At 44.1% G+C, this 25,670-nt stretch overlaps 1 protein-coding gene across 16 annotated transcripts in view; it reads left to right on the top strand.

Moving 5' to 3' along the window:
- The window catches only part of EWSR1 (EWS RNA binding protein 1), a 31,102-nt gene extending 8,246 nt beyond the window's left edge, over nucleotides 1-22,856 (top strand). For 6 of the 16 annotated variants that reach the window (XM_082698066.1, XM_082698061.1, XM_082698065.1 and 3 more), the window contains 13 exons: nucleotides 2,335-2,521; nucleotides 4,538-4,705; nucleotides 6,854-7,065; nucleotides 8,103-8,283; nucleotides 11,075-11,112; nucleotides 11,654-11,686; nucleotides 11,924-12,042; nucleotides 19,417-19,546; nucleotides 20,428-20,550; nucleotides 21,039-21,201; nucleotides 21,649-21,746; nucleotides 22,029-22,281; nucleotides 22,437-22,856. In XM_082698066.1, coding sequence (XP_082554192.1) covers nucleotides 2,335-2,521; nucleotides 4,538-4,705; nucleotides 6,854-7,065; nucleotides 8,103-8,283; nucleotides 11,075-11,112; nucleotides 11,654-11,686; nucleotides 11,924-12,042; nucleotides 19,417-19,546; nucleotides 20,428-20,550; nucleotides 21,039-21,201; nucleotides 21,649-21,746; nucleotides 22,029-22,281; nucleotides 22,437-22,476 — 1,745 coding nt within the window. In that variant the 3' untranslated portion in view covers nucleotides 22,477-22,856. Of the gene's footprint in view, nucleotides 1-2,334; nucleotides 3,864-4,537; nucleotides 4,706-6,853; nucleotides 7,066-8,102; nucleotides 8,284-11,074; nucleotides 11,113-11,653; nucleotides 11,687-11,923; nucleotides 12,043-19,416; nucleotides 19,547-20,427; nucleotides 20,551-21,038; nucleotides 21,202-21,648; nucleotides 21,747-22,028; nucleotides 22,282-22,436 lie in introns of all 16 variants that reach the window. The other 10 variants (XM_082698068.1, XM_082698064.1, XM_082698067.1 and 7 more) reach the window with 6 other exon arrangements.
- Nucleotides 22,857-25,670: the final 2,814 nt, after the last annotated feature.

Here is a 25,670-nt window from a genome sequence, read left to right as displayed (position 1 = left end):
ATTCTCATTTCATTAGTTAGAATAGAAACTTTAGTTTTTACTGTTCAAGTTAAACAAAAATTTTGGTTGATTTGTGTAATGTTTACTACCTTTTTCCTTAAAGTCGTCAGCACAGAGTAGATGTGTTGTCTTTTGCCATTGGTCTTTTTTATTTTCATTAAATCATTTTGCTCTGTTAATTTTTGCTCATTTGCCTGGCCGTTTGTGTGGGTACTAGAGATTAATTAAAGATTATTAATTAACTCAGTGTCTATTACCGTAATCTTTAGCACTCCAAGGCTCTAACAGTTACTGTATAGTTTTATAATATTGGTTATTTCCCCGATCAGTCTTTGTTGTTGCTGTTGTTTTTAATTGCCCTTGTGAATCTTATAGATGGTCTTGTCATCGTGTAGGGGAAAAAAATCTGTGTAGGAGTAATGGGGTAGGTGGAATTAGATTCCAGTTAAATTTAAATAAATGAGTGCTTTATATAGTTGACATTAGGACTCCGCAAAGCACTTTTATTTATTTATTTTTAAAGATTTTATTTATTCGACAGAGATCACAAGTAAGCAGAGGGATGTCGGGGGAAGCAGGCTCTCTGTCGAGCAGAGAGCCCGATGCGGGGCTCGATCCTAGGACCCTGAGATCATGACCTGAGCTGAGGGCAGGGCAGAGGCTTAACCCATTGAGCCACCCAGGTGCCCCTGCAAAGCACTTTTAAATTAAATAAACAGATGGATGACTTGCAAACTCAAAAAACTTCATTGCTTGAGGTTCTCTGTTTTGTGCATTATGCTTTCTTACATATTTCAGCCTAGCAGTTTGAGAAGGAAATTACTGTCTTTGTGTATTAGTTTCAGAATTTCCCTAAAATGTTTGGAGTGGGGAAAAAAGTATTAGACTCTATGCTACAGGAGGTAACGCTTATGTAAAAAGAGAAGTTGGTGTTTGTTGTTGACGAGTAAGTTGTATGTATAATAAGGACACTTAATTCTAACTGAAGTTTAAGGCCTAAATTTTAACTAAAATGAGCGATCTTAATTGATTTGCTCTAAGTACTGAAACTCTCATACTTTAGTGAGATGTAGGCTACTTTTTGGTGGATGTAAACCCAACTTTTTATTGCATGGCTAGTTTGTTGTGCTCACTGACCATTAGAAGGAGTCAGAAGAGCCCAGCACCAGGAAAGGTTATGACACATCTCAGAGGATGAGAACTCAGGTTAGGAGCTGCAGGCGGGGGGGGGGGGGGGGGGGGGGCTGGGGGCTTTTGTCACAGTGCAAGCCATGTTCAGATGAAAGGGTCTGCATCCCTGCCTGGTCTGGTAGAGGCAGGAAGGAACCTACCTTGGGTTGCCTCATACCTCTGAACGCAGCAGGTCTTTGGGATACCTGGTTAGGGGACCAGCATGGCTAGCTCTAGGGTCTACTTTCCAAACAGGAAAAAGACTTTTTTGCTTGTGAAGGGTAAATAAAAAAGGAATGAAGGGTGGATAATTTGATGACAAGCCTAGAATCTTAAATGGTTTCATCATCTACATTTTAAAGGTTTATTTGGAGGGTATTAAGTTTAATTAAAACCATTTATCAGAAAGGTCAAATAAGATAATCTGTCTTGGTTATTCTTAAGTATAATTTGTAATATTTTATTCAAGTGCCATTTTAAAATTTACTGCTGATAGCAAACATCTTTTTAGTTGTTATCTGGAACAAAAGTAGTTCTTAGACATCTCCCATGGAAAATTAAACACATGTTCTCTGGGATTTCAGCATCCTTTAATTAAACATGAACTGCCCATGTCGGAATGCTTGGGACTGAATGAAAAATAATTCCAAATTACAGGTTTTAATGCTAGGACTATTACCTGGATCATCATTTTTAGCTATTTTAGCAATGTGTCATTGCTTTTTCCTTTCTGGGACATTTTATTCCTGCTTGAGAGTTTTTTGGGGTACGTAACTAGTACTTAACTTAATCGTTCAGAAGACCTGCTAGCAAGACCAGTATAGAATCCCCAAAAGCAGACTTTTCTCCTATTGAATCCAGAGGGGAGGGTGCAGCAGGAACCTTGTTTTCTGTACTAACACTTTCTGTAGTATACCCTGTTTCCTCCTTTCTGTTAGGTATGATTTTTAGAGCTGAAGAGAGTGCTATGCTGAAAACTGGGTACTTTCAAACAATTTAAGCTTTAAATATTGGTTAGTTGCTACTCATAGTGGAGGAGGAAGTATTTAAAGGGGCTAAATATTTTAATGGTTTAAAGTAGGTGGTTTACAAATTATTTTGTTAACAAGTGTCTAGGCACTCTCTGAGGAGCCAGAAAACTGATGTAGTTCTCTTTTGTTCTAGGTTATACTACTCCAACTGCCCCCCAGGCATACAGCCAGCCTGTCCAGGGTTATGGCACTGGTGCTTACGATACCACCACTGCTACGGTCACTACCACCCAGGCCTCCTATGCAGCTCAGTCTGCTTATGGCACTCAACCTGCTTACCCAGCCTATGGGCAGCAGCCGGCAGCCACCGCACCTGCAAGGTAAGGCCACACTCCCCTAGTTCCTATGCTAGGGCACATCAGCCTGTTTTGGGAAAGAGCAATTATGCACAGTTAGAGATTCCAGGACTTCTTTCCTTTTTAATGGTCACTCTTAACATACTTACCTTTAGAGGTTCACTGTGTGCTTGTAGTCATCACAGTAATGCTTTAGGATGCATCACAGACACATTGTTCTCCATTTAGTAGAGAAATGGTGCCATCCAGGGGCCAAGATGAGGAATGTCACTGGCCAGATGTCTAGTTTCTAGACATCCAGTTTTAAAAGAGTGACCTTTTAGGGTAGGAGGAGACTATTGTATTTACTTTACCAAATCCAGAAAGAAAAAAAAAATAGAGTGTGTGTTTTCCTTCACAACAGAACAACTGATAGAATTGTACTTTTGGTTTTATTGACTTTGTAAATGGATAACAGCTTTCTCTTTGGGAAAAACATGGCAGTTCACAGTACAGGGGAGGTGGGAAGTCATACACTTGTGTCTTGGTGGAAAGAATTGACATTTTTTTTTCTGTATTATGTAGTGGCTTGGTCATCTAAATATCGTAGGCAAGTATGTATTCTTAAGTGGGTACCTTGCTTTGGGGTGAATATTTGGGCAAACAGTTTCATACTCCATGACTAATGAGCAGGTAAATAGTATTGATTATTACTTAACAGAAGATTTCAGGTCTTTGCTTTAGGCAATGCACATAGGTGGCTTCTGCATACAGTCTTGAAGGAACATTGAATTCTGATTTGAAAGAAGACTTTTTAGGGAATAAACAAGAGATCAACTTGTAACCTAGACTTTTTGCCTACTGTAGAGGTAAGAACTTAGCTCTGGCAAACACTCATGAATTTACTTCTAAAGTGCACAGTGAGTAATCAGAGCTACTTAGTAGTTTACATCTGTTAGAGATCCTGTGCAGTAGCTAGACTAAACTAACTGATTCCTGTAGGGTTCCCTTTCAGTTGACCTAGGCATTTCAGAATGTTACCAGCTGTTTGAAGTCCCATTTGATGATCCATTGCAACAATATATCCAAGCCATAGCTGGAGTGGGGAGTTATATATCAGTTTTTTGTTTTTTGTTTTTTGTTTTTTTTATTGGAGGGGGGCTCCTTTTTTTTCTTGATTTTCAGTCCTTACCACTTTAAAACCGTCTCATGATCAGTGTCAACTACTCCCTTTTCCACTGGAAAGAGGGGGCTTGTGACCCTTTTCAGCTCTGGAGAAACCAGTACTTCCACATCCTTATCTGGTTTGCCTGCTTTTTGGGGGTGTGCTTACTATAGCTGAAGCTCACTTTGCTGCAGTCTTCTTGCAGACTGTTAGGGCTAAAAGGTAATAGAAAACCCTGGGGATTTTGTTTTGTTTTGTTCCTTTGGGACTGGGATTGGTTTTTATTATTTAATATTTCCCAATTCATCCAAGCATTGCTGGGAACTGGGGCTGGAGGGGGTGATTCCCTCCCCTATTCTGGTATTTCCATATGGAGACTTTCAGGCAAGGTTAGATTTATTTATAGCAGTCCAAGTTAGAACATGTATTTTCAGGTCTGTTCTTAATAAATGAGAAACTTAAACACAATAATCCAAATTTATAAATGCTGTGAACTTATATAAATGTTACTTTAACATGACACTTTGCATTATTGTCAATTTCTTGTCTGTCTTCAGTAGTCCCTTTTGGAAAAAAAGCATTTTCTTCCCTAACAAATCACCTCCCCTCCCAGATCACTGAAATTGGCAATAGAAAATACTGTAACTGCCTTTAATAGCAGTGGAACGAGTGGAACATGTTGGTATCTCATCTGTGGATGTGATTAATTCTCCCCCTTAGTGTTCTCTTCCAGCAAATACAGTTGGACCGAGACTGGGTTTGATGGAATTCAGTTGACAATTGTATTTACTTCCAAGCTCAGTCCTAACATTGCATGTTGCTCAGAGGTTATAGAGTTCTCACCCACTTTCATGGCTGAGGGGGAAAAAGTCTTACTTTTTTATTTCTCCTTTTAGACCGCAGGATGGTAACAAACCCGCTGAGACTAGTCAACCTCAATCTAGCACAGGGGGTTACAACCAGCCCAGCCTAGGATATGGACAGAGTAACTACAGTTATCCCCAGGTACCTGGGAGCTACCCCATGCAGCCAGTCACGGCACCACCATCTTATCCTCCTACCAGGTCAGTGTCTTTGTTCGCACAGCCAGCAAGCTAGTAGAGTAACAGTTTTTCTTTCAGGCTATTGACCAGCTTGCTTCTTCCTCAGGTGAAATAGGTTATCTGACTCTCCCTGTGATGAGCCTGAACACAGATTGTTACATTAAAACTTCAGTCTTCGGTTGGCCGTAACTCGTTCTCTAAACACAAAAACATTATTACCACTCTACATTCTTCCTTTTAATTTCGCTCTTTTAGTTAATTCAGACAGATGAGAAACAAGTATATGAAAGCAGGTAAACCCAACCGTAGAAGCCACCTCCAGTGTAGTTAGGATGGGTAAAGTGGAAGACATGAAAAGAAAGAAACTTCATTTTAGGGATGCCTGGGTGGCTCAGTTGGTTAAGCAGCTGCCTTCGGCTCAGGTCATGATCCCGGCGTCCTGGGATCGAGTCCCACATCGGGCTCCTTGCTCAGCGGGGAGCCTGCTTCTCCCTCTGCCTCTGCCTGCCATTCTGTCTGCCTGAGCTCGCTCTCTCCCCCTCTCTCTGATAAATAAATAAAATCTTTAAAAAAAAAAAAAAAAGATAAACACAAAAACATTATTACCACTCTACATTCTTCCTTTTAATTTCGCTCTTTTAGTTAATTCAGACAGATGAGAAACAAGTATATGAAAGCAGGTAAACCCAACCGTAGAAGCCACCTCCAGTGTAGTTAGGATGGGTAAAGTGGAAGACATGAAAAGAAAGAAACTTCATTTTAATCATTTTATGTTTAACCTCACTTGAGGTCCATTCACACACAACTCTTTTTTTAATATGTTGTTTCTTCGATAGAGAGCACAAGCAGGGGAGAGGGAGAGGGCAGGCTTCTTGCTGAGCAGGGAACCCAGTGTAGGGGTTAACTCACTGAGCCACCCAGGCGCCCCCATGCACAAGTCTTTTAATGATTGGGCCAGGACTTTCATCTACAGGTTTATTCTGTACTCTCTGTCCTAAGTTAACCACCCTAACAGCTACAGAATCTCATTTGGGTTTCTTGTAAAGTAGGGGAAGAACTTCAAGTTTTCCCACTTATATTTAATTAGAAGCAGGTTTTCAAATGAACTGTCTGAATTGTTTCCTAAAGTGTTAACTTAGTTTTGGTAGAGGTAGCATTTCCCTTTTTTGCACTCAGTGTCATTGATTTACACATGAAAGTGCAGCAGGTGTGAACAGGTTTGGGAACAAAATACAGCTGACTTGGTAAGTATACCGCGTAGAGCATCTGTGGGCAGGGCTTACAGCAGTTCTTCCTCAGAGCCCACCTGTGCCTGTGCTGCTGGGGGTGGTTGATCTGGCCCATTGAATAAACACTACACTGAAGAGAAGCTATTGAGTCCATACAGCCATGTTGGGAGATAGGATAACGGCTTAGTTTAGTCGTACTTTTAAATACAGTGTCTTTATTTTCATTTCCATAGTTCATCTAAAGTTTAATAGCAGTTCTTTCGAACTTTATTTCTATGTAAGAAGGTACCCTTGGTTAGTTCCCTGTCATGTGGTTGTCATGTCAAAAGATGAAGACCCACTTAATACTCTTGTCTAGGGCCTTGATTCTGAAATTTCCTTATCCATCTTAAGATTTAGTAGATGATCAGGCATGTCTGAAAGTTTAAAACTGTATATGATGTATAGCGAAACAATTTGAAACTTGAACAGATGTCAGAAGATTGCCATATCTGTGTGGCCACAGACACATCAGGCAGCCTGTACCTTCAGAACAGTCACTATCGTGACTGAAGAATTGTTGGAGGCAGACTTGGTCCACCATGGCTTTTCCTCTGAGCACACGTGCACACATTCTTCCCTGAATGCAGAAAACACCATATTCCCAAATTTGCCTTGAATTTACTTGAAAACTGTGGTTTTAAGGGGGTGGGAGGTAAAAGAGGAGACTCTTAAGGGTTATATAATGATATATATTTGTTTTTAGTAGTTTTCCCTTGTTTTGCATTTAAAACTTTGTTCTGAATACCAAAATAATCACTTATTTTAAATTGAAACTGTTGATTGTAGAAAGTGTTTTTAAGGGTTTCTATGTCACGTGCTATGAAAATCTTTTATATTTAGGGGGCTTGAAGAAGTAATGACCCTCGCCTTCCTAAAAAGCTTTTTTTCTTTTTTTCAGCTACTCCTCTACACAGCCGGCTAGTTATGATCAGAGCAGTTACTCTCAGCAGAACACCTATGGGCAGCCGAGCAGCTATGGACAGCAGAGTAGCTATGGTCAACAAAGCAGCTATGGGCAGCAGCCGCCCACTAGTTATCCCCCCCAAACTGGATCCTACAGCCAGGCTCCAAGTCAATATAGCCAACAGAGCAGCAGCTACGGGCAGCAGAGTGAGTTGCTAAGAGAGAAAACCAAATAAGAATGATTATGTTTGGAGTTTCTGAACATGGGGAAATGGTCTTTATGGTTGTTTACTTTTGGACTCCAGGGCATCTTTAGGTCATAACATCCTGGCTAACTGCTTGGATGTCCCATTAAAGACCTGAGTGCTTTTCTCCAATTTAATTGGTAGTAGGCCTTGCAAAGAAAGAAAGAGCTTGTAACTAACCAGAGAAAACATTTAAGATGCCAGCCTTGCTCTCTGAGGAGGTGTTACATACAGTGAGTGAAGCTGGCATTTCTGTGGCCTGCCCACCCCAATTCATTAAAAGGGCATGAACAGATAGCTCTGGAGACTAGTGCAGTTTGGGTGTGGGTTTTTTTTTTTTTTTTTTTTTTTTTTTTTCTTTCTTTCTTTCTTTCGTTTTTTTTTTTTAAACTGCAGTTTTGGTGGTCAAGTAAATGTTGTATTTTGGGTTTGGTTTTTTTACATCTATAAAGCAAAAAAAGGGGGGAGGGGGTTCTTCTCATAGAACACTTAGTTTTACATGGAGAAGTAACCAAAAACTCAAAACTGTCTTCACAATTTAATTTTTACCTGGATAGTTGTTAATGAAACTCCATCCATGGGCATGTTTCATTCCGGCTATGAGATGAGTAGTGCTTCTTGATGGAGCCCAAGCTTCAGCAACATAATAAAGCCCTAAGAAACCTGCCTCCGGTTTTTGTTTCTTGAGAGTAGTTTAAAGAAGCAGGTTTTGGAGGCATCATAGGATACAAAACCCTATAAACTGTTGACCAGAGGGCTTTTTCTTACTTGGGTGTTTTATTCCCAGGCTAACTATGTAAGGTTACCTCAGCTCTGTTGAACCTGCAGTTTTTGTTAAAGTTAAAAGATCCTACATGATTAGAGGTGCTTTGTTAGGTTTAAAGAAGATGGTGCCTTGGTTAGTGCCTTGCAATTGAGCATTCTGTGATTCCAGGAGAAGTACGACAGGCAGTGGTTCAAATGCTGGTCCATGGCTTACAGATGTGACTCTTTCCTCAGGTTCATTCCGACAGGACCACCCCAGTAGCATGGGTGTTTATGGGCAGGAGTCTGGAGGATTTTCCGGACCAGGAGAAAACCGGAGCATGAGTGGCCCTGATAACCGGGGCAGGGGAAGAGGGGGATTTGATCGTGGAGGCATGAGCAGAGGTGGGCGGGGAGGAGGACGCGGTGGAATGGGGTAAGAGCAAACCTTTTCTCCTTTTATCTAATTTTGTTTCATCCATAGGATTTTCAATGGAAAGAAGGGACTGAAAGACATAAGAAATTTATTTCTGCATTTCCATGGACAATCAGTTGAGCCCAGGCCATCTTCTAAAACATGGAAATGTCATCTTTGTGGCATAGATTAAGTGGCAGTTCGCTTATTTCCCTGCCAGTCTACTTCGTTGGGTTGGGGAGAACAAAGAATGGTTTTGAAACAAGAGCTTTCAGTTCCCTTCATGGTTTCCAGAGGTCAAAAGCCTCTGTGGGTAATAGATTTGGGATGGAACACACACAACCCTTCTAACACCCCTAGGTTTTTAACTAATTACCTCTGAATGGTTGTCTTGAAATACCTGGTGTATATATACTGCAGAAAAGAAATGGAGCTGTTTTCCACAGTGTTTGTCCCCAACTTCTGTTCGTACTTGGAATTGTTGAACATAATGATGAAGATCTTGGTCCCATAACCCCTGAACTATGGCCTGAAGTGCACCTGGTACACAGAAAAATCTAAAAGTTTTTTGCAGAGTAATGTATATAGTTACAGGATCACTCCCTATTTGGAGATTTTGGAAAGTCTAAATCGGTTTGACCATTTTGATTGATGGCACAATCTGGTTTAGAAAACTTTGTTTAGATCAATAACATAACCCTGCTATCTGTGCCTGCCCCTCCCCTCCCTTGTCCTACCCCTTCTTCCCTTTCCGGTGTCTGTACTTTTAATGAAGGTGAGGTATACTGTTGGTGGTTAACATAATCCAGAAGGTTTAGTTCTGTGTGTGTTCTGTCCCTATATAAACTAGTAAAAAAAAAAAAAAAAAAAAAGTTATGCAGAATGTTACATATTAAGATATTAAGTATAAATTGGATTTGGTGACACCATTGGTTCAAGAAAAAATTGGGTAGGGTTTCTTTTTATAGATGTGGACTTCAAAATTAGATAAAAAGTTAATCTTTAATTTTTGTGTTCTTCATATTTGTATCCTATTGAAAGATAACTGATTGAAAATAATGGTTCTGCATATTCTGCATAACTTAAAAGTCTGGTGAAATCTTTATTGGAAGAAACAGTTACTTGACAACATTAAAAAATTGATGAACAATTTGGTATTAAGTAAAATCAGACTGATTTGGAGAATGTCATTCCATTATAAAGGTTTCACTTCTTTATGGATGTTTTAAAATAGACATAGACACTTGAAATTACTATCATCACATCTTCTCCAATCACCTAGAATTCTTAGTATTTTCCAATTGCAAAACCAATTTCGAGTTCATTCATTTTAATATTCCAGAAGTGATAATTCTACTAATTTTGCTAGTAAAGGGATCCCCTCTTTCTGGACGAGAAGTCTCTCCTGGAGCCATAGAAAAAAGTTGTGGCTTTCCCCACAGGTTTTTCAACTGACTGTGAAGCAGTCGGTTGGATCCCTTGGGGACAGGACAGGGGCATTCTCCCCTCCCCCTCTTTTTTACTCTGGTGTGGTGATGGTTTTCAGTGTCTTCTGCAGGTAAGGCACTCAATGTTGTTAACATGCCCTTTTTCATTGCCTCAGTATTTTGATATTTTCATTGGCTGTTAAACGTGGAAACTTTTTAACATGCTTTGTCGCATTTATATGCTACAGGTTACAAAGTGAGAGCCTTGTATACACTTCAATACTTAAAAAGTACCCGTACTCAGTACTCAGCCGGCAGCATAATGAAAAGTGGGACTAGACACGGTGTCCATATGGAGAGGAAAAATATACATAGAATATTTTTAACAAAATGTATTCATTGTATAAATGGAATCCTTCTGTAACTTTGGTAACTGCATACTTGTTATTTGGTAATGAACCAGAGGAGGTATAATACTCTAGAATTGTGTAACATTAAAGTGTAAACTTTTGTGTTTAAAGAGAGAGAACATTTTATGGTGTGTACTTTTAAAAAGGAAACAAAGCTGCATGCAACAGCTTGAAATTGTATATTCAGGTATTAAAGGTGCAATACTGGTTAGAAAAATCTCAGGGCCTCCCAGTGAGGAGCTGCCTTTATTTAAATCTTAAAGGAAAAATAAGAAAGACCCATCATGTTCCCTTCCCCAATTTACAGTATGTAAGGCAGTCATTTTATACTGCTGTCATCACTGTCCTCAACTGATGTGTCTATAAAGTTGCACCCCCAGTCTATTGAGCCTTGATATTTGTTGTAAATTCTCCTTTCACAGCGATTGTTAAATCCATTAGTTCCCTGAATTGTATGGCTTTATGCTGAAGATTGGCTGGATGCGTCCTCTGATGTTTGTTGTAGGCGTTTAATGTGGTTGTCTCCTGCTTTATTACACTCTGTGACTTGTTAGGAAGCCTCACTTGGCTCTCCCCTAGGAGAGGTTGAGGGTGCACCTTTATGAACATGGAAAGCAGTTGCCCCTGCTTGCTACTCCTTTCTGCAACCAAACTCTCCCTGTTTTTCAGCTGAGGGGGTGGGTGTTTTGGGATTGATTCTTTTCGCCCCTATTTGCCAAGTATTGCACTATTAATACCAGCCCCCGAAATGAAAGGAACCAACCACACTGGTGTGTACAATCAGACAAGCAAGGTTGTATATAAAGGAAATTTGAGCAAGCTGCCCTGAAGAAAGGCATAGTGACGAGATGAGAGAGATGCATTGTTTGGAGATGTGTTTAGCCAGTGCCCTTCTTCCCCACGAGCCCCCCCAAGGCTCAGAGCGGTACTGGCTTTTAAAGGGAAAGGCCTTCATTTCTTCGTTTATCCCCCCAGCAGCGCTGGAGAGCGAGGTGGCTTCAATAAGCCTGGTGGTAAGTTTTTGAGTATTACCATGGATAGTGTTTAAAAAAAAAATACAGTCAGTTTTTAGAAAACTATAATTTTTTATTAGTTTCATAAGCGGTTTAAAAATGATCTATACAAAGAGACTAATGGGTACTGCCGGCATTGTCTTAGGGGTAATAAGGTTAACCTATGGTTACAAAACAAAGGGTAACTTGAAGTATTGAGCAACTGCTTCTGTAATGTGGGGGAGAATACGTTTTTTAAATTTGGTATGTTTGGAGGAAAATTTTTGACTTAAATTTAACACTAATTTGGCACATAAGCTTTTTGAGAGTGTATTTGGTTAATGGTTTAAAAGCAAACCAGAAAAAAAAAAAAGCAAAACCCTAGCAAATATTTCACAAATGTTAAAGGGGCACTGCTCCATTTTAGCAGTGCGGGTCATTTTGAGTTTAAAATGAAGCCCCATCAAATGGTGGTATAGTAGATAGCTATGTGTGTTTGTAAGATTTATAGCTTGCAAGACGTGCACTAATAATATTTTATATGATCTTTCCTGGTTGGCAGGACCCATGGATGAAGGACCAGATCTTGATCTAGGTAATTCTGAATTCTTGAATTTTGTATCATGCCTTTATAAATGAACAGCACAGAAGTAACTTCTGCTAGAGCTCAGCAGCCTGGGAGATCAGTGTGATATTCTTGCTGTCAGAGGCAGTTTGGGGCTCCTTTTATCATGAGCAGCTACTCAAAATAGCAGTGAGCAGTAGAGACTAGTGGGTTAATCAGTCTCTATAGATACAGGACAATAATTCCCTTGTCTTTTTTCTCTGTAAGGCCCACCTGTAGATCCAGATGAAGATTCTGACAACAGTGCAATTTATGTGCAAGGCTTAAATGACAATGTGACTTTAGATGATCTGGCTGACTTTTTTAAGCAGTGTGGAGTTGTTAAGGTAAGTAAAAGTGTAACTGTGAGCAGGAAGATCTTTCAAATCAGCAGAAATTTTAAAGAGATGATGTTAAAAAATTGCTGAATATCTGACTGCTTCTGAAGTTGCCTGACTTTTCTTTCTGGGTATATTGTGGTTTGTTACTTAAAATACCAAAGGGGGAAAAAAACAACAAAAAAAAAAACCTTTGATTTTTTGTAGAAAAATGCCAAACATGCGTGGGCATACTTCACAGTTCCGTCCTTTTGGGGCGCCTGGGTAGCTCAGTTGGTAAAGTGTCTGCCTTCAGTTCAGGTCATGGTCCCAGGGTCCTGGGATCGAGTCCCGCATCAGGCTCTCTGCTCAGCATGGAGTCTCCTTCTTCCTCTCCCTTTTGCTCTTCTGCCTGCTTATGCTCGCTCTTTGTTCTCTCTCAAATAAATTTTTTTTAAGATTTTATTTATTTATTTGACAGATCACAAGTAGGCAGAGAGGCAGGCAGAGAGAGAGGGAAGCAGACTCCCTGCGGGGCAGAGAGCCCGGTGTGGGGCTTGATCCCAGGACCCTGGGCCAAAGGCAGAGGCTTTAACCCACTGAGCCACCCAGGCACCCCTCAAATATTTTTTTAAAAAAAGGAAAAATGAAGGTTGCTTTAAAAAAACAATTCCATCCTTGGGTGCCTGGGTGGCTCAGTGGGTTAAGCTGCTGCCTTCGGCTCAGGTCATGATCTCAGGGTCCTGGGATCGAGCCCCGCATAGGGCTCTCTGCTCAGTGGGGAGCCTGCTTCCTCCTCTCTCTCTCTCTCTCTGCCTGCCTCTCTGCCTACTTGTGATCTCTGTCAAATAAATAAATAAAAAATAAAAAAAAAACAATTCCATCCTTTATCATTGTCGGCTTATTATAAGAATACTTACAGTGGGGGGGCGCCTGGGTGGCTCAGTGGGTTAAGCCGCTGCTTTCGGCTCAGGTCATGATCTCGGGGTCCTGGGATCGAGTCCCGCATCGGGCTCTCTGCTCAGCGGGGAGCCTGCTTCCTCCTCTCTCTCTCTCTCTCTGCCTGCCTCTCTGCCTACTTGTGATCTCTCTCTGTCAAATAAATAAATAAAATCTTTAAAAAAAAAAAAAAGAATACTTACAGTGGGGGCGCCTGGGTGGCTCAGTGGGTTGAAGCCTCTGCCTTCTGCTCAGGTCATGATCCCGGGGTCCTGGGATCGAGCCCCATGTCCAGCTTCCTGCTTGGTGGGGAGCCTGCTTCCCTTTCTCTCTCTCTCTGCCTGCTTGTGATCTGTGTCTGTCAAATGAATAAATAAAATCTTTAAAAATATATATATATACTACACGGACACTTTTTTGTGAAGTACAGATTACAACAAATGGGTTTTGTTTTAAGATTTTATTTATATACTTGACAGAGATCATAAGTAGGCAGAGAGGCAGACAGAGGGGTGGCAGGGGAAGCAGGCTCCCTGCCGAGCAGAGAGCCCGACGCGGGGCTCGATCCCAGGACCCCGGGATCGTGACCTGAGCCGAAGGCAGAGGCTTTAACCCACTGAGCCATCCAGGTGCCCCTTGGAGAATGTTTATTAAACACTACTATGAGGGACTGCTATTCTGGGAATATACTAGGAGTGAACAGGTATGAACTGTTGTAGTTCATGTACAGTGGGAAACTTGGGTTCTTATTAGGATAACTAAGAGAAACTGAGCTCTTGGGAAGGGGGATCAGGGGTCCTCAGGTCAGAAACTCAAAGTTTGGGGCACCTGGCACCCTTCCTCTCTCTCTGTCTGCCTCTCTGCCTACTTGAGATCTCTGTCTGTCAAATAAAAATCTTTAAAAAAAAAAAAAAAACTCAAAAGTTTGGGAATCCTATATTTTGTTTATAAGTACATCACGAGTAACTCATATATTCTGTAATAGACTTTTGGGTTATTTCTAAGTTTGTGGTGTGGAGCCTGTGCTGCAGTGAATACTCTTGTACAACGTCTCCTGGGGCACAGGACAGTAGTGTGTCTAGTGTGTGTACAGTTGGTTCTTTTCTTCTTCTTCTTCTTTTTTTTTTTTTTTTTTAACAGCAATAAAGGGAACACAAGTAGGGTGAGTGGAAGAGGAGGAAGCAGGTACAGAGCAGGGAGCCCAATGTGGGGCTCAGTCCTAAGACCCTAGGATCATGTCCTGAGCTGAAGGCAGACACTTAGCCAACTGAGCCACCCAGGCCCCACTGTACAGTCGGTTCTTGTTATTTGCAGTAGTTCTGTCAAGTCACTACAAAGACTGAATTAATGGATGCAAATATGTGCAGGTACATACACATATCTCACATTATAACCCTAAATTTTAAAAACAACTTCCTCTGTATATCTGTTTTCTCTTACAAAGAGAAAATGAGGTTCTGAAGTGTCCAGTGATTTGCCTGAGTTGACATACACATTCATCCACCCCCAGGGCCAGAACTTCTTGCACCACTGCCCTGTCCCCACAGTCTCTATCCCCTGGTCATCTCTAGAGGAAGCTGGACTGAGGGGTGGGGGAAGTATATGTCATTTTAACTCCACTGGACCAGGTGCGTCAGACAACTTAAATGTTTGGCACTCTGTACATGTCCATGAGTATACAAGCATTGATTCTGAAGTTACAAATTTTAATGAGTTAGGCAGATTTGCAGATACTGAATTCACAAATAATGAGGATCGACTGTACCCAGTATAGAATTGCTGGTTCTAAAGCTGTGTGCATGTTCGATTTCGTAAGCTGATAGTATGACTGAGCAACTTAGTGGATGTCACTAGCATTCCTGAGACCGCATTCACCACATCTTCACTGCTGCTGGGAGTCACCTGAAATTTTATCTTAATTCCAGTCTGCTGGAGGAAAATGGAAATGTGGTGGGGGGTTTTGTTCATAAGATTTCATTTATTTGACCAAGAACATGAGCACAACCAAGGGAGAGGGACAAGCATACTGCTGCTGAACATGGAGCCCGATGCAATACTCCCATCTCCTGATCCTGATATCGTGACCTGAGCTTAACTGACTGAGCCACCCACATGCCCAGGAAATGTCATTTTAATTTCCTTTTTCCCTAGTTCCTGATGATGATTGGTATTTTTTGGTTTTTTTTGTTGTTGTTGCTTTAACTTTTTAATTTAGATTGAGTTAGACTGAATTAATGGATGCAAATGTGTGCAGGTACATACACCTATCTCACAACATCATTAGTTTTAGATGTAGCATTCAATAATTTATAAGTTGCACCCAGTGCTCAACACATCATGTGACCTCCTTAATGCCTGTCACCCTACTACTAATGTTCTAGTTGCAAGCTGCCTTCTGTGAAATGCCTGTTAGTCTTGTAATTGTTCTTCATTGAGTTGTCATTTCTTGTTTTACATAATAGTTCCTTAAAGTATTTATTTTAGGGGCACCTGGGTGGTTCAGCAGGTTTTAAACCTCTGCTTTCAGCTCAGGTCATGATCTCAGGGTCCTGGGATCGAGCCCTGCATCGGGCTCTCTGCTCAGCGAGGAGCCTACTTCCCCTTCTCTCTCTCTGCCCGCTTCTCTGCCTACTTGTGATCTCTGCTTGTCAAAGAGAGAAATAAAATCTTTAAAAAAAAAAAAAAGGACTTTATTTTATAAAGAACTTCTTTTAAATTTAATCTAATTTTCTTTTTGAGAGAGAGCAGGGGGTAGGGGCAGAGGAAGAAGGAGAGAATCCCAAGCAGGCTGCACACTCAGTGCAGGTCCCAATGCTGGCTTTGATCTCAGAACCCTGAGATCATTACCTGAGCCAAAATTAAGAGTCAGGTGCAGATGCTCAACCATCTGAGCTGCTCCTACATAGAGTTCCTTATAGTTCCTGAAGGCTGGTCCTTGGCTAATACTGCCAGTGTATTCTTTTGAAGAATAGAAGAAGCTGTTAATATCATTGAGCTTACCAGCCTTTTCCTTACTGGTTTGTGTCTTTCTGTTTGTAAGACCTTCTGTTCCAACAACATTTATTGAAAGATCCATCCTTTCCTTGACAGTATATATCTGTCACATAAAGTTCCATTCGTACTGGATCTATTACATTTTTTCTTTTCTTTAAGATTTTATTTCATTTGACAGAACAAGCAGAGGGAGAGAAAGCAGCAGGCTCACTGCTGAAGAGGGAGGCCAATGCAGGGCTTGATCTCAGGACTCTGGAATCATGGCCTGGGCTAAAGGCAGATACTCAACTGACTGAGCAACCGACGCATAACTCCCCACCCTTTTTCTAAGATTTTATTTGTTTGTTTGTTTGTTTGGGAGGGAGGCCTGGATCTATTTCTGATGGTCTTTTGTACTTTAATTTGTATGGTCCAGCACTAATAGTGCAGCTTTTTTTTTTTTTTTTTTTTTTTTAACTTTTAATTTTTTTTTTTTTAGAATTTATTTATTTATTTATTTGACAGGCAGAGATCACAAGTAGGCAGAGAGGCCGGCAGAGAGAGAGAGGGGAGAAGCAGGCTCCCTGCCAAGCAGAAAGCCCATGTGGGGCTCCATCCCAGGACCCTGGGATCATGACCTGAGCCAAAGGCAGAGGCTTTAACCCACTGAGCCACCGAGGCAACCCTAGCGCAGCTATTTTTATGCTAAGTATTGATATCTATAGTAAAGCAGATTATTCTGTTTTGTCCTTTCCCCTCAGGAATGCTTTGCTATTTACTCCTGGCTCTTCTATATGCATTTAGAATTCCACTTACAAAGTTCTTTAAAAACCCCAACTTAGGGGCACCTGGGTGGCTCAGTGGGTTAAGCCTCTGCCTTCCGCTCAGGTCATGATCCCAGGGTCCTGGGATGGAGCCCCGCTTCGGGCTCTACTCATCGGGAAGCCTGCTTTCTCCTCTCTCTCTCTTTCTGCCTACTTGTTGATCTCTCGCTCTGTCAAATAAATTTAAAAAAAAGAAAGAAAGAAAGAAAAAACCGGGTACCTGGGTGGCTCAGTGGGTTAAGCCGCTGCCTTCGGCTCAGGTCATGATCTCAGGGTCCTGGGATCGAGTCCCGCATCGGGCTTTCTGCTCAGCAGGGAGCTTGCTTCCCCCCCCCCCCTCTCTCTCTCTCTCTCTCTCTCTGCCTTCCTCTCCATCTACTTGTGATCTCTCTCTGTCAAATAAATAAAATCTTTAAAAAAAAAAAAACCAACTGAGTATTTATTAAATCTGTAAGGTAGTTTGAGGAGAATTGACATTTTTATAATAGTAGTTATTTCCATGAGTATCATATGCCCATTTACTTAGGTTTTTACTAAAGACCATCTCCTTATAGTTCTTGGAAGTCTTTTATTAGTTTTGTTTTTGGGTGTTTTTGTTTCCTTTTTTTAAGATTTTATCTGGGGTGCCTGGGTGGCTAAATTGGTTAAGTAACTGCCTTGGGCTCAGGTCATGATCTGGAGTCCTGGGATTGAGTCCTGCATCAGGGCTCCCTGATCAGCAGGGAGTCTGCTTCTCCCTCTGACCCCCCTCCCCTTTCTCTTTCTCTAAGTCTTAGAAAAAGAGTTTATCTTTATGAATTGGGGGTGAGCAGGAGCTGGGGGGAGAGGCAAAGGGAGAGAGAAGCAGGCTGAGCAGGGAATGGTACGTGGGCCTCGATACCAGGACCCCGAGATCATGACCTGAGCTAAAGGCAGATACATAACTTCCTGAGCCATCCAGCTGTTTTAGTTTTATTTTTTAGATTTTTTTCAGTTGTTAACTATGGTCTTTTTCAAATGAGATTTTTCAAGTGAGATTTATATAGAAAGAGATTTGGTTTGGGTAGAGCTTATGAGTTGCATAATGAAGATCTCTCTCTCTACTTGTGATGTTATATGATACGTTGTTTATGCAGGTATGTGGGGGTTTTCCTAGTTAAGAAAAGAGCCTATACTGTCAGTTTTGTAAAATAAAGGAGTTTTGGTGTGGGGTGGTTTTTTTTTTTTGAAGATTTTATTTATTTATTTGACAGAGATCACAAGTAGGCAGGGAGGCAAGCAGAGAGAGAGTAAAGGAGGAAGCAGGCTTCCTGCTGAGCAGAGAGCCTGATGTAGGGCTCAATCCCAGGACCTTGGGATCATGACCCGAGCCAAAGACAGAGGCTTTAACCCACTGAGCCACCCAGGCGCCCCATAGAGGAGATTTTAAAAATACATAGCCCCATCATTCATACTGTCTATTTTGCCTATTTTTTTCAGTCTCTATATGTCATTTATAAAAACGTAGGTGTTAATACGTGTCTTATAAATGTTAGCTTTCTTTAAAAAAAAAATTGGCCTTGGGACACCTGGGTGGCTCAGTTGGTTAAGCAGCTGCCTTCGGCTCAGGTCATGATCCCAGCGTCCTGGGGTCGAGTCCCACATCAGGCTACTTGCTCCACAGGGAGCCTGCTTCTTCCTCTGACTCTGCCTTCCACTCTGTCTGCCTGTGCTCACTCTCACTCTCTCTCTCTCTTACAAATAAATAAATAAAATCTTAAAAAAAAAAAATTGGCCTATAAATCACTACTCTCAGGTGTCTCTAGGTGTTATATAAACAAACATGTATAGATTAGGCTTTGATCATAGGCACTTTAAATGCAGAAAACAGATGAGACCATATTCTTCTATACTGTTTTGCTCCTGAATTTAAGCAAGTTATGTCTGGTGTTCAGCTGCAATGCTAATGAGTAGTGTGTTCTACCTCTGGAGGAAAAATTGGCTGTGTTAGACTTAAGAATGCTTCTAGCACACTCACAACCCTGTATCAGTACTTACTGATTTAAGGGTGATTTTTACTTTATGCGAGACATGGATTGTGTGCTGGCATCAAAGCCTGACTGCCTCTTAAGATGTGGCCTTTGGGGGCGCCTGGGTGGCTCAGTGGGTTAAGCCTCTGCCTTCGGCTCAGGTCATGATCTCAGGGTCCTGGGATCGAGCCCCGCATCGGGCTCCCTGCTCAGCGGGGGAGCCTACTTCTCCCTCTCTCTCTGCCTGCCTCTCTGCCTGCTTGTGATCTCTCTCTCCATCAAATAAATAAATAAAATCTTTAAAAAAAAAAAAAAAAAGATGTGGCTGTTGTCACTGGGTGCCTGTTAGGGCACAGAACATGTTGGGTCAGGTACAAGGGCACCAGGAGGTGACAACTAGGGAAGCAATGGGAAGCACGCTGTTCACTTACATACTTTGGAACTTTAGGTCTGTTTTGATTTTCATGACACCTACACCTAAGAGGAAAAAATCACACGTATATTTGTTGTGGCAATTTAGGAAATAATGCCACTACTTGGAGATAAACTAACATCCTACTGTGAATGTGTATCTGGAAAATTACTGCTTTTGACACTTTTGACAATTCAAGGAACTTCTCTGAATTTCTCCCAAAAAGCAGTGTGTTTCTGGTCACAGCCTAACTCTATTTTATGCCTAGATGAACAAGAGAACCGGACAACCCATGATTCATATCTACTTGGACAAGGAAACAGGAAAGCCCAAAGGTGACGCTACAGTGTCCTATGAAGACCCACCAACTGCCAAGGCCGCTGTGGAGTGGTTTGATGGTAGGAGCCCTAGAGTCAACAGGGGGCGCTCACTGGCCTTCTTAACTCACTTAAGTTCTTAACTTCACATCCTGGGGCACATGAAGGCTCTTGTAGCACATGCTGCCCTTGTCAACCGCAGGTGAAACAAGGGTCTTGCTGGCTGGTGTTTGTCATTCTATTAGAATAGCATTCTCAGAAGTGGTTTTGGAGATGGAACAGATGCACATAGCAGAAAGGAGGAACCTGAGAGCCAAAGGAGCAGGAAGACCCTCTCTCTGTACTGGGGAAGCACAGTACTGTACTGGCTGACTGTTGGGCAGCACTGGGCCTGGCTCGCTTCTGCAGTGGGAGAGCCCTGTTGCTGGCTCTGGATTAGGAGATCCCTTATTTTGAGTCATGATTACAGATCCACCTTAAAAATGTAAATACTTCTCTAAGCACAAGTATCAGAAGGTACAGATCACCCCAAAAAAATCCAGTATACATTTGAGTTTAAATATATCCGTATTTGGCCTTGGCATTGATTCCAGAAATTCAGTGCAGACAAAACCAACTTGAAAATGTCATTGGACAGGTCCTGGCTCTTATCTCTTGGCCACTTTATACTCTTGTCCCTACTTCTCATCCTTTGTGGGGCAAGGGTGCCGTGCACTCGGCCTTCCCCTGGCTTACTTCCCCCCCCTAGGGTAAAGGAGTTTTGACGTATCTTGAAAATGTTTTGTGGCCTAAGCAAAGATCGAGAAGGTTGTGGGTGGGGCACATGCTATATGGGGTTGGGGGGTGTTGAGGGTGACGGTGTGGTGGAGCTGGGGAACGAGGAGTGACCCAGCCTTGCCCAGTCCCTCGAGGGAAGAGAGTTGTAGATGGGGAGTAATTGGTGTTCTCTTCTCTGGTTCCAGGGAAAGATTTTCAAGGGAGCAAACTTAAGGTGTCTCTTGCTCGGAAGAAGCCTCCAATGAACAGCCTGCGGGGTGGCATGCCGCCCCGTGAGGGCAGAGGGATGCCGCCGCCCCTCCGTGCAGGTGTTTACCACACACCCTCCCCGGGCCACTGCTCTGTTGCTCTGTGGTTTTTTACACTTGTCTTCGAGAAACTTGATTTCCAGAGTATAGACAGGCCCCTTAGAAATACTAAAAAGTCAATGTAGAATCAATACTGAACAGCTAAAGGCTGACAGTTAAAAGTCAGGAATGAAAGGAAGAGAAGAACAGGGATTTCTTGCTTAAGGGGGACTGGAATGCCTGGGAACCACTCTGCCTTGGGGTCATCAGGTGCCATTTATTTATTCTGCTTGGGTCTTTCTGCATGAGAATGCCTTTCCCTCACAGGTTGTGGGAGCTAGCTAAAGTGATATGCACAGAAGGCTCAAAGCTGGGTCCTTGGGCCTGCAGAAAAGTCTGGGGCAAATGAAGGGACAGTGACAGCTGTGATCTGTGTGAATTCCCTTAAAAGATGTCCCCTGCAGCAAATCTGGTGCTGTGCAGAAGTGACTGGTTCTTTCCTATTGCAGGTCCAGGGGGCCCAGGAGGTCCTGGGGGCCCCATGGGTCGCATGGGAGGCCGTGGAGGAGACAGAGGTGGCTTTCCCCCAAGAGGGCCCCGGGGTTCCCGAGGGAACCCATCAGGAGGAGGAAATGTCCAGCACCGAGCTGGAGACTGGCAGTGCCCCAATCCGTATGTACTTCTCTTGACAAATTGATACCCTGTGCTCGTGAAGTCACCCTGTGTCCCACCCATTCCCATTCTGGAGAGGAGGACAGTTGGATTCTGTCTCGAGTTGTATTAGGGATAACTTTCACCTGATTGCTCGGTCGTGGGGTGGGTGGGTGGCCAAATCAGTCCATCTTCAGAGCCTTCTGAAGGAAGTCACGGTTCTGCTGGACTCCTGAGGTCCCCGTGTACATGGTTGTGCAAACATTTTCTGGATCATACACCGGTCTTTGGGGTTTGTTGCTGTCTGAGGCTGTGGCTCTAAAGCCTTTTCTGTCAGCAGATCTCTCAGTGGTGTTTGACCAGGCTCCAGTGTTCGTGCTGGTGGATACAGTGTGTGCCTGCTCACGTTTGCTTTGCTTCATGGCTTTCGTTCGTTAGTGATTTCTGTTGTGATAAAATTTTATGCAGGGGTTGTGGAAACCAGAACTTTGCCTGGAGAACAGAATGCAACCAGTGTAAGGCCCCGAAGCCTGAAGGCTTCCTTCCACCACCCTTTCCACCTCCTGGTAAGTACAGGTTTGGGGAGCATCCCCTCAGCATCTTGGTTCCAAACCTCATGTGTTACCGTGATGGGCTCACAGCTAGGTTGGGGGTCTCCAGAAGTGTAGTCTTGGAGCTGGAGCCCCTGAGGCTCCAGCGTCCCTTCTGAAGTGCCCCGGACCCTCAGACCTAGTAAAGCATCTGGTCTTTGCTCTGGGAGAAGGCGGCAGATCTGAGCAGCCTCTGAGGCACATCCATAGCAGCCCCCGTCCTCCCTGTCCTGCTGTTGATCTGTCCTCCTTCTCCAGGCGGTGACCGTGGCAGAGGTGGCCCTGGTGGAATGCGGGGCGGAAGAGGCGGCCTCATGGACCGTGGTGGTCCCGGTGGGATGTTCAGAGGTGGCCGTGGTGGAGACAGAGGGGGCTTCCGTGGTGGCCGGGGCATGGACCGAGGCGGTTTTGGTGGAGGAAGACGGGGTGGCCCCGGCGGACCCCCTGGACCTTTGATGGAACAGATGGGAGGAAGAAGAGGCGGGCGCGGAGGACCTGGAAAAATGGATAAGTACGTGCTGGTGTGAACCAGCTGCGGGCTCCAGGGCGCGAGGAGGTGGCAGGCCCTACCCGGCTGACCTGGAACAGGCTGGGCTCCGCTGGGAGGTGACGGGACGCACCCTCTCCTTTCCCCCTTTTCACCCCTCACCCCTTTTGGACTTACAGAGGCGAGCACCGTCAGGAACGCAGAGACCGGCCCTACTAGACGCAGAGACCCCGCAGAGCTGCATTGACTACCAGATTTATTTTTTAAACCAGAAAATGTTTTAAATTTATAATTCCATATTTATAATGTTGGCCACAACATTATGATTATTCCTTGTCTGTACTTTAGTATTTTTCACCATTTGTGAAGAAACATTAAAACAAGTTAAATGGTAGTGTGCCGAGTTTTTTTTTTTTTTTCCTTCTTTTAAAGATGGTTGTTTAACTAAGACTAAATAATGGGAACCCCTTGTGAGCATGCTCAGTATCATTGTGGAGAACCAAGAGGGCCTCTAACTGTAACAATGTTCATGGTTGTGATGTTTTTGTTTTTTTTTTTTTTTTTTTTTAAATAAAATTCCAAATGTTTATAAACAGTCATCCTTCTCAGCCTCTGTTGCACAGTCGCTGCAAGTCGTGGAGTGGGCCCCGAGCTGCCACGTAACTGCTCCTTCCACTGTCCTGGGAAGGGAAACCCATAATGGTCAGGATGGCACCATGTCGGGTGTGGTGCTGCTAGCAAGGAAACGGGGGCTGCGGAGTCCCCCCTCACCATGGGGATATCCAGCCCAGGTCCAGCTCATTCGCCGGGAGTAGCTTTGTGTAATGCCCCACACCGTGGGTAACTGTGGCTTCTAGGCCACTGTTGGGCTGTCGTGGGTGTTCCGAGTCAGGCTCCACAGGCTTCAGAACGAAGTCTGCTTCAGTGACCGCTAATGGGAACTGTTTTCACTTCCCACTCCGTGATGTGACATTTTCTTGATGTTCTAGGGTCAGCATTTGTGAACGTGGTTGAATAGAGGCCACTGTTCAGCCATCCCTGGCTGCCTTGTGTGAGGTCAGAAGCCAGGGCTTTTCTCATGAGCGTGTTTCTGAAATAATGGAGAAGATGAGAAGAGCCTCAGACCCTAAAACATCTGGGCCTTTTTCATCAGTCTTGCCTTTTCCTGGATTTGTGTGAAGACTCTTTAGGTCCGGGCCAGTAGATTTAAGGGTGATTCCCAGCATCCAGTTTGAGGCCCCACCATGCCTTCCTGGGAAGAGAGGTTTTCCAAGTAAGCAACTATATGTAACCCAGTCTGCAAATAAGTCAGTAGTTGACCAGATGCTCAGGAAGAAATGCAGGCCTTAGCAGACCCCATCAGCAAAGACCAGCTAGGGCAGGGCTGCACACACAGTCCTGAATGGCAGCCAGGGACAGGGAAATCAGTTATTGGCAACTAGGACACCTAGCTCGGAAGTGGAGAGCTCAAGCTGTGGGGGGAGTCCCATGGAACCGCTGCCTCCTCAAGTCGCAGCCACAGCTCTCAGCATAACTTGATACTAGTCCGTATTTCAAAAGTCCACATGTATGAAATTGTATCTTATTCTGACTTTTCAAAGCTTAAAGAATGATAAAAAGTTGGGACGCCTGGGTGGCTCAGTTGGTTAGGCGGCTGCTTTGAGCTCAGGTCACGATCCCAGCATCCTGGGATTGAGTCCTGCATCGGGCTCCTTGCTCCGTAGAGAGCCTGCTGCTCCCTCTGCCACTCTGTCTGCCTGTGCTCACTCTCTCTCTCTGACAAATAAAATCTTCTAAAAAAAAAATGATAAAAAGTGAAACCAGCTAATGTCTGAAGATTCAAGGAGAGATGGTCACCTTTGCCAGAGGACGGCACAAGAAGAATTTGGAATAACGATTTCTTCTCCATCCCCTGGTCCACGAGAGCAAGGCCTTGGGAAGGCTCCAAGGAGCCCGTGTACCCCTCCCTACTCACAGCCACCCTGCTGTCCGTAGGGTTTGCTCGCTACTCACCTCTATTCCTGAGGCAGACCAGGACAGGTCCTGGGCACTATCCCAGCCCTCCTCAGCAAATGTGTGACATCTCTGTGGCTTCATCTTTTACACTGACAAGTCCTTTCTCAAGAACAGGCATTGCTTTCCCACCTTCAGGAAACCCTTCATCAGCCCCTCTAGATACCAAGCCATTTGTCAGTCTTCTTTTGCTTTTACAATAGTTCTCAAAGTCCCCAGTTACTGTGTTGCCAAATCAGTGGTCCCTCCTGGACCCTCTGGTGGCTACTGCACCCCCTCCCTGACCTCGAAAGGTAGGAAGGCCTCCTCTGACTCTCAGTGCCTGGCTGACATCCTCCTAGATACCAGCTCCTTTCGAGGGGCTGACGGGCTTGCAGAAGGGCTAGAGCCGGCGCCTTCCTCCAGCCCAACTCAGCAAATGGGGGACGCCTGGAGCCTCACCATCGTCCTGGCCTCTGTTCTCTCGTGTTGCCCCAGCCCCCGACCCAACCCAGCGGGCTCTCATCAAAACCCTGTACAGTGTTAAGTCACCAGCACCTCCCACCTCTCCTCTGCTGCCCCGTGTGGGGCTCCCCGCTTCCCTTGGCCCCTCCAGCCCTTGCCTCACAAAGCCCAAGTTACTTCTAGACTCTTCTCTTACAACTCACCAAGGCCTTCCAGCACACTCGCCATGATCTACGAGTATCATGTGACCTCAGCTGCCCCACTCAGCCTTGGTGGCTGGACTCTGGCCACACAGGCCAGTGCTGTTCCTCCAAGGGGCCCAGGAGGCTCCCACCTCAGCCTTGGCAGGCATCGGAGTGTCAGAGCCCAGGTGCACACCCTGAGGCCCAAATCTAACCACAACATCCCTGGGCTCTTGTGTGGTGCCAAGCACCACCTCGCCACACTGACTTCCCGAGAAGTCTTTGAGGTAGGAGTCCACCCCTCTGTCCTGGATGAGGCGGTGGAACTGGCCAGTGGAGGCTGAGGCATCCGGGCCTGTGCTCCCTGCACGCAGGTGTCCCGTGTCTGAGAAGCTGGGGGCTCTGGCAGCTCTGGGTAGGGATCAGCCACCACCCAGCCCACAGCCCATGCCAAGGGATGACAAGGCGGCCCTCTGTGGGAGCCACGGCACAACCATCACACGTGGCCAGCATTACCTACCCCCTGCCTGGAACTTGAGGCTGCCCCAGAGTGGCTCTCGGCCCGGCCTCAAGAGGGGCTTGTCACCAGCACTAAATAGTCCTGCGAGAGGCGTTTATGTCAGAAGGAATGATTCCTCTCAGCCAAAAGAAATGTATGGACCACACTGGCCTCGGAGGACCTCAGGCAGCCTGAGTTCCAAGCCCTGTCTCAAAGGGTTGCACAAAGTTGCTTAGTGCCCGTGGAGCTGAAGGAGGAGGAAAAGCAGGGGTGCG

The sequence above is a fragment of the Mustela nivalis genome, assembly GCF_964662115.1.
Source record: "Mustela nivalis genome assembly, chromosome: 14".
Taxonomy (NCBI): domain Eukaryota; kingdom Metazoa; phylum Chordata; class Mammalia; order Carnivora; family Mustelidae; genus Mustela; species Mustela nivalis.
This window is presented reverse-complemented; position numbering and strand designations above follow the sequence as displayed.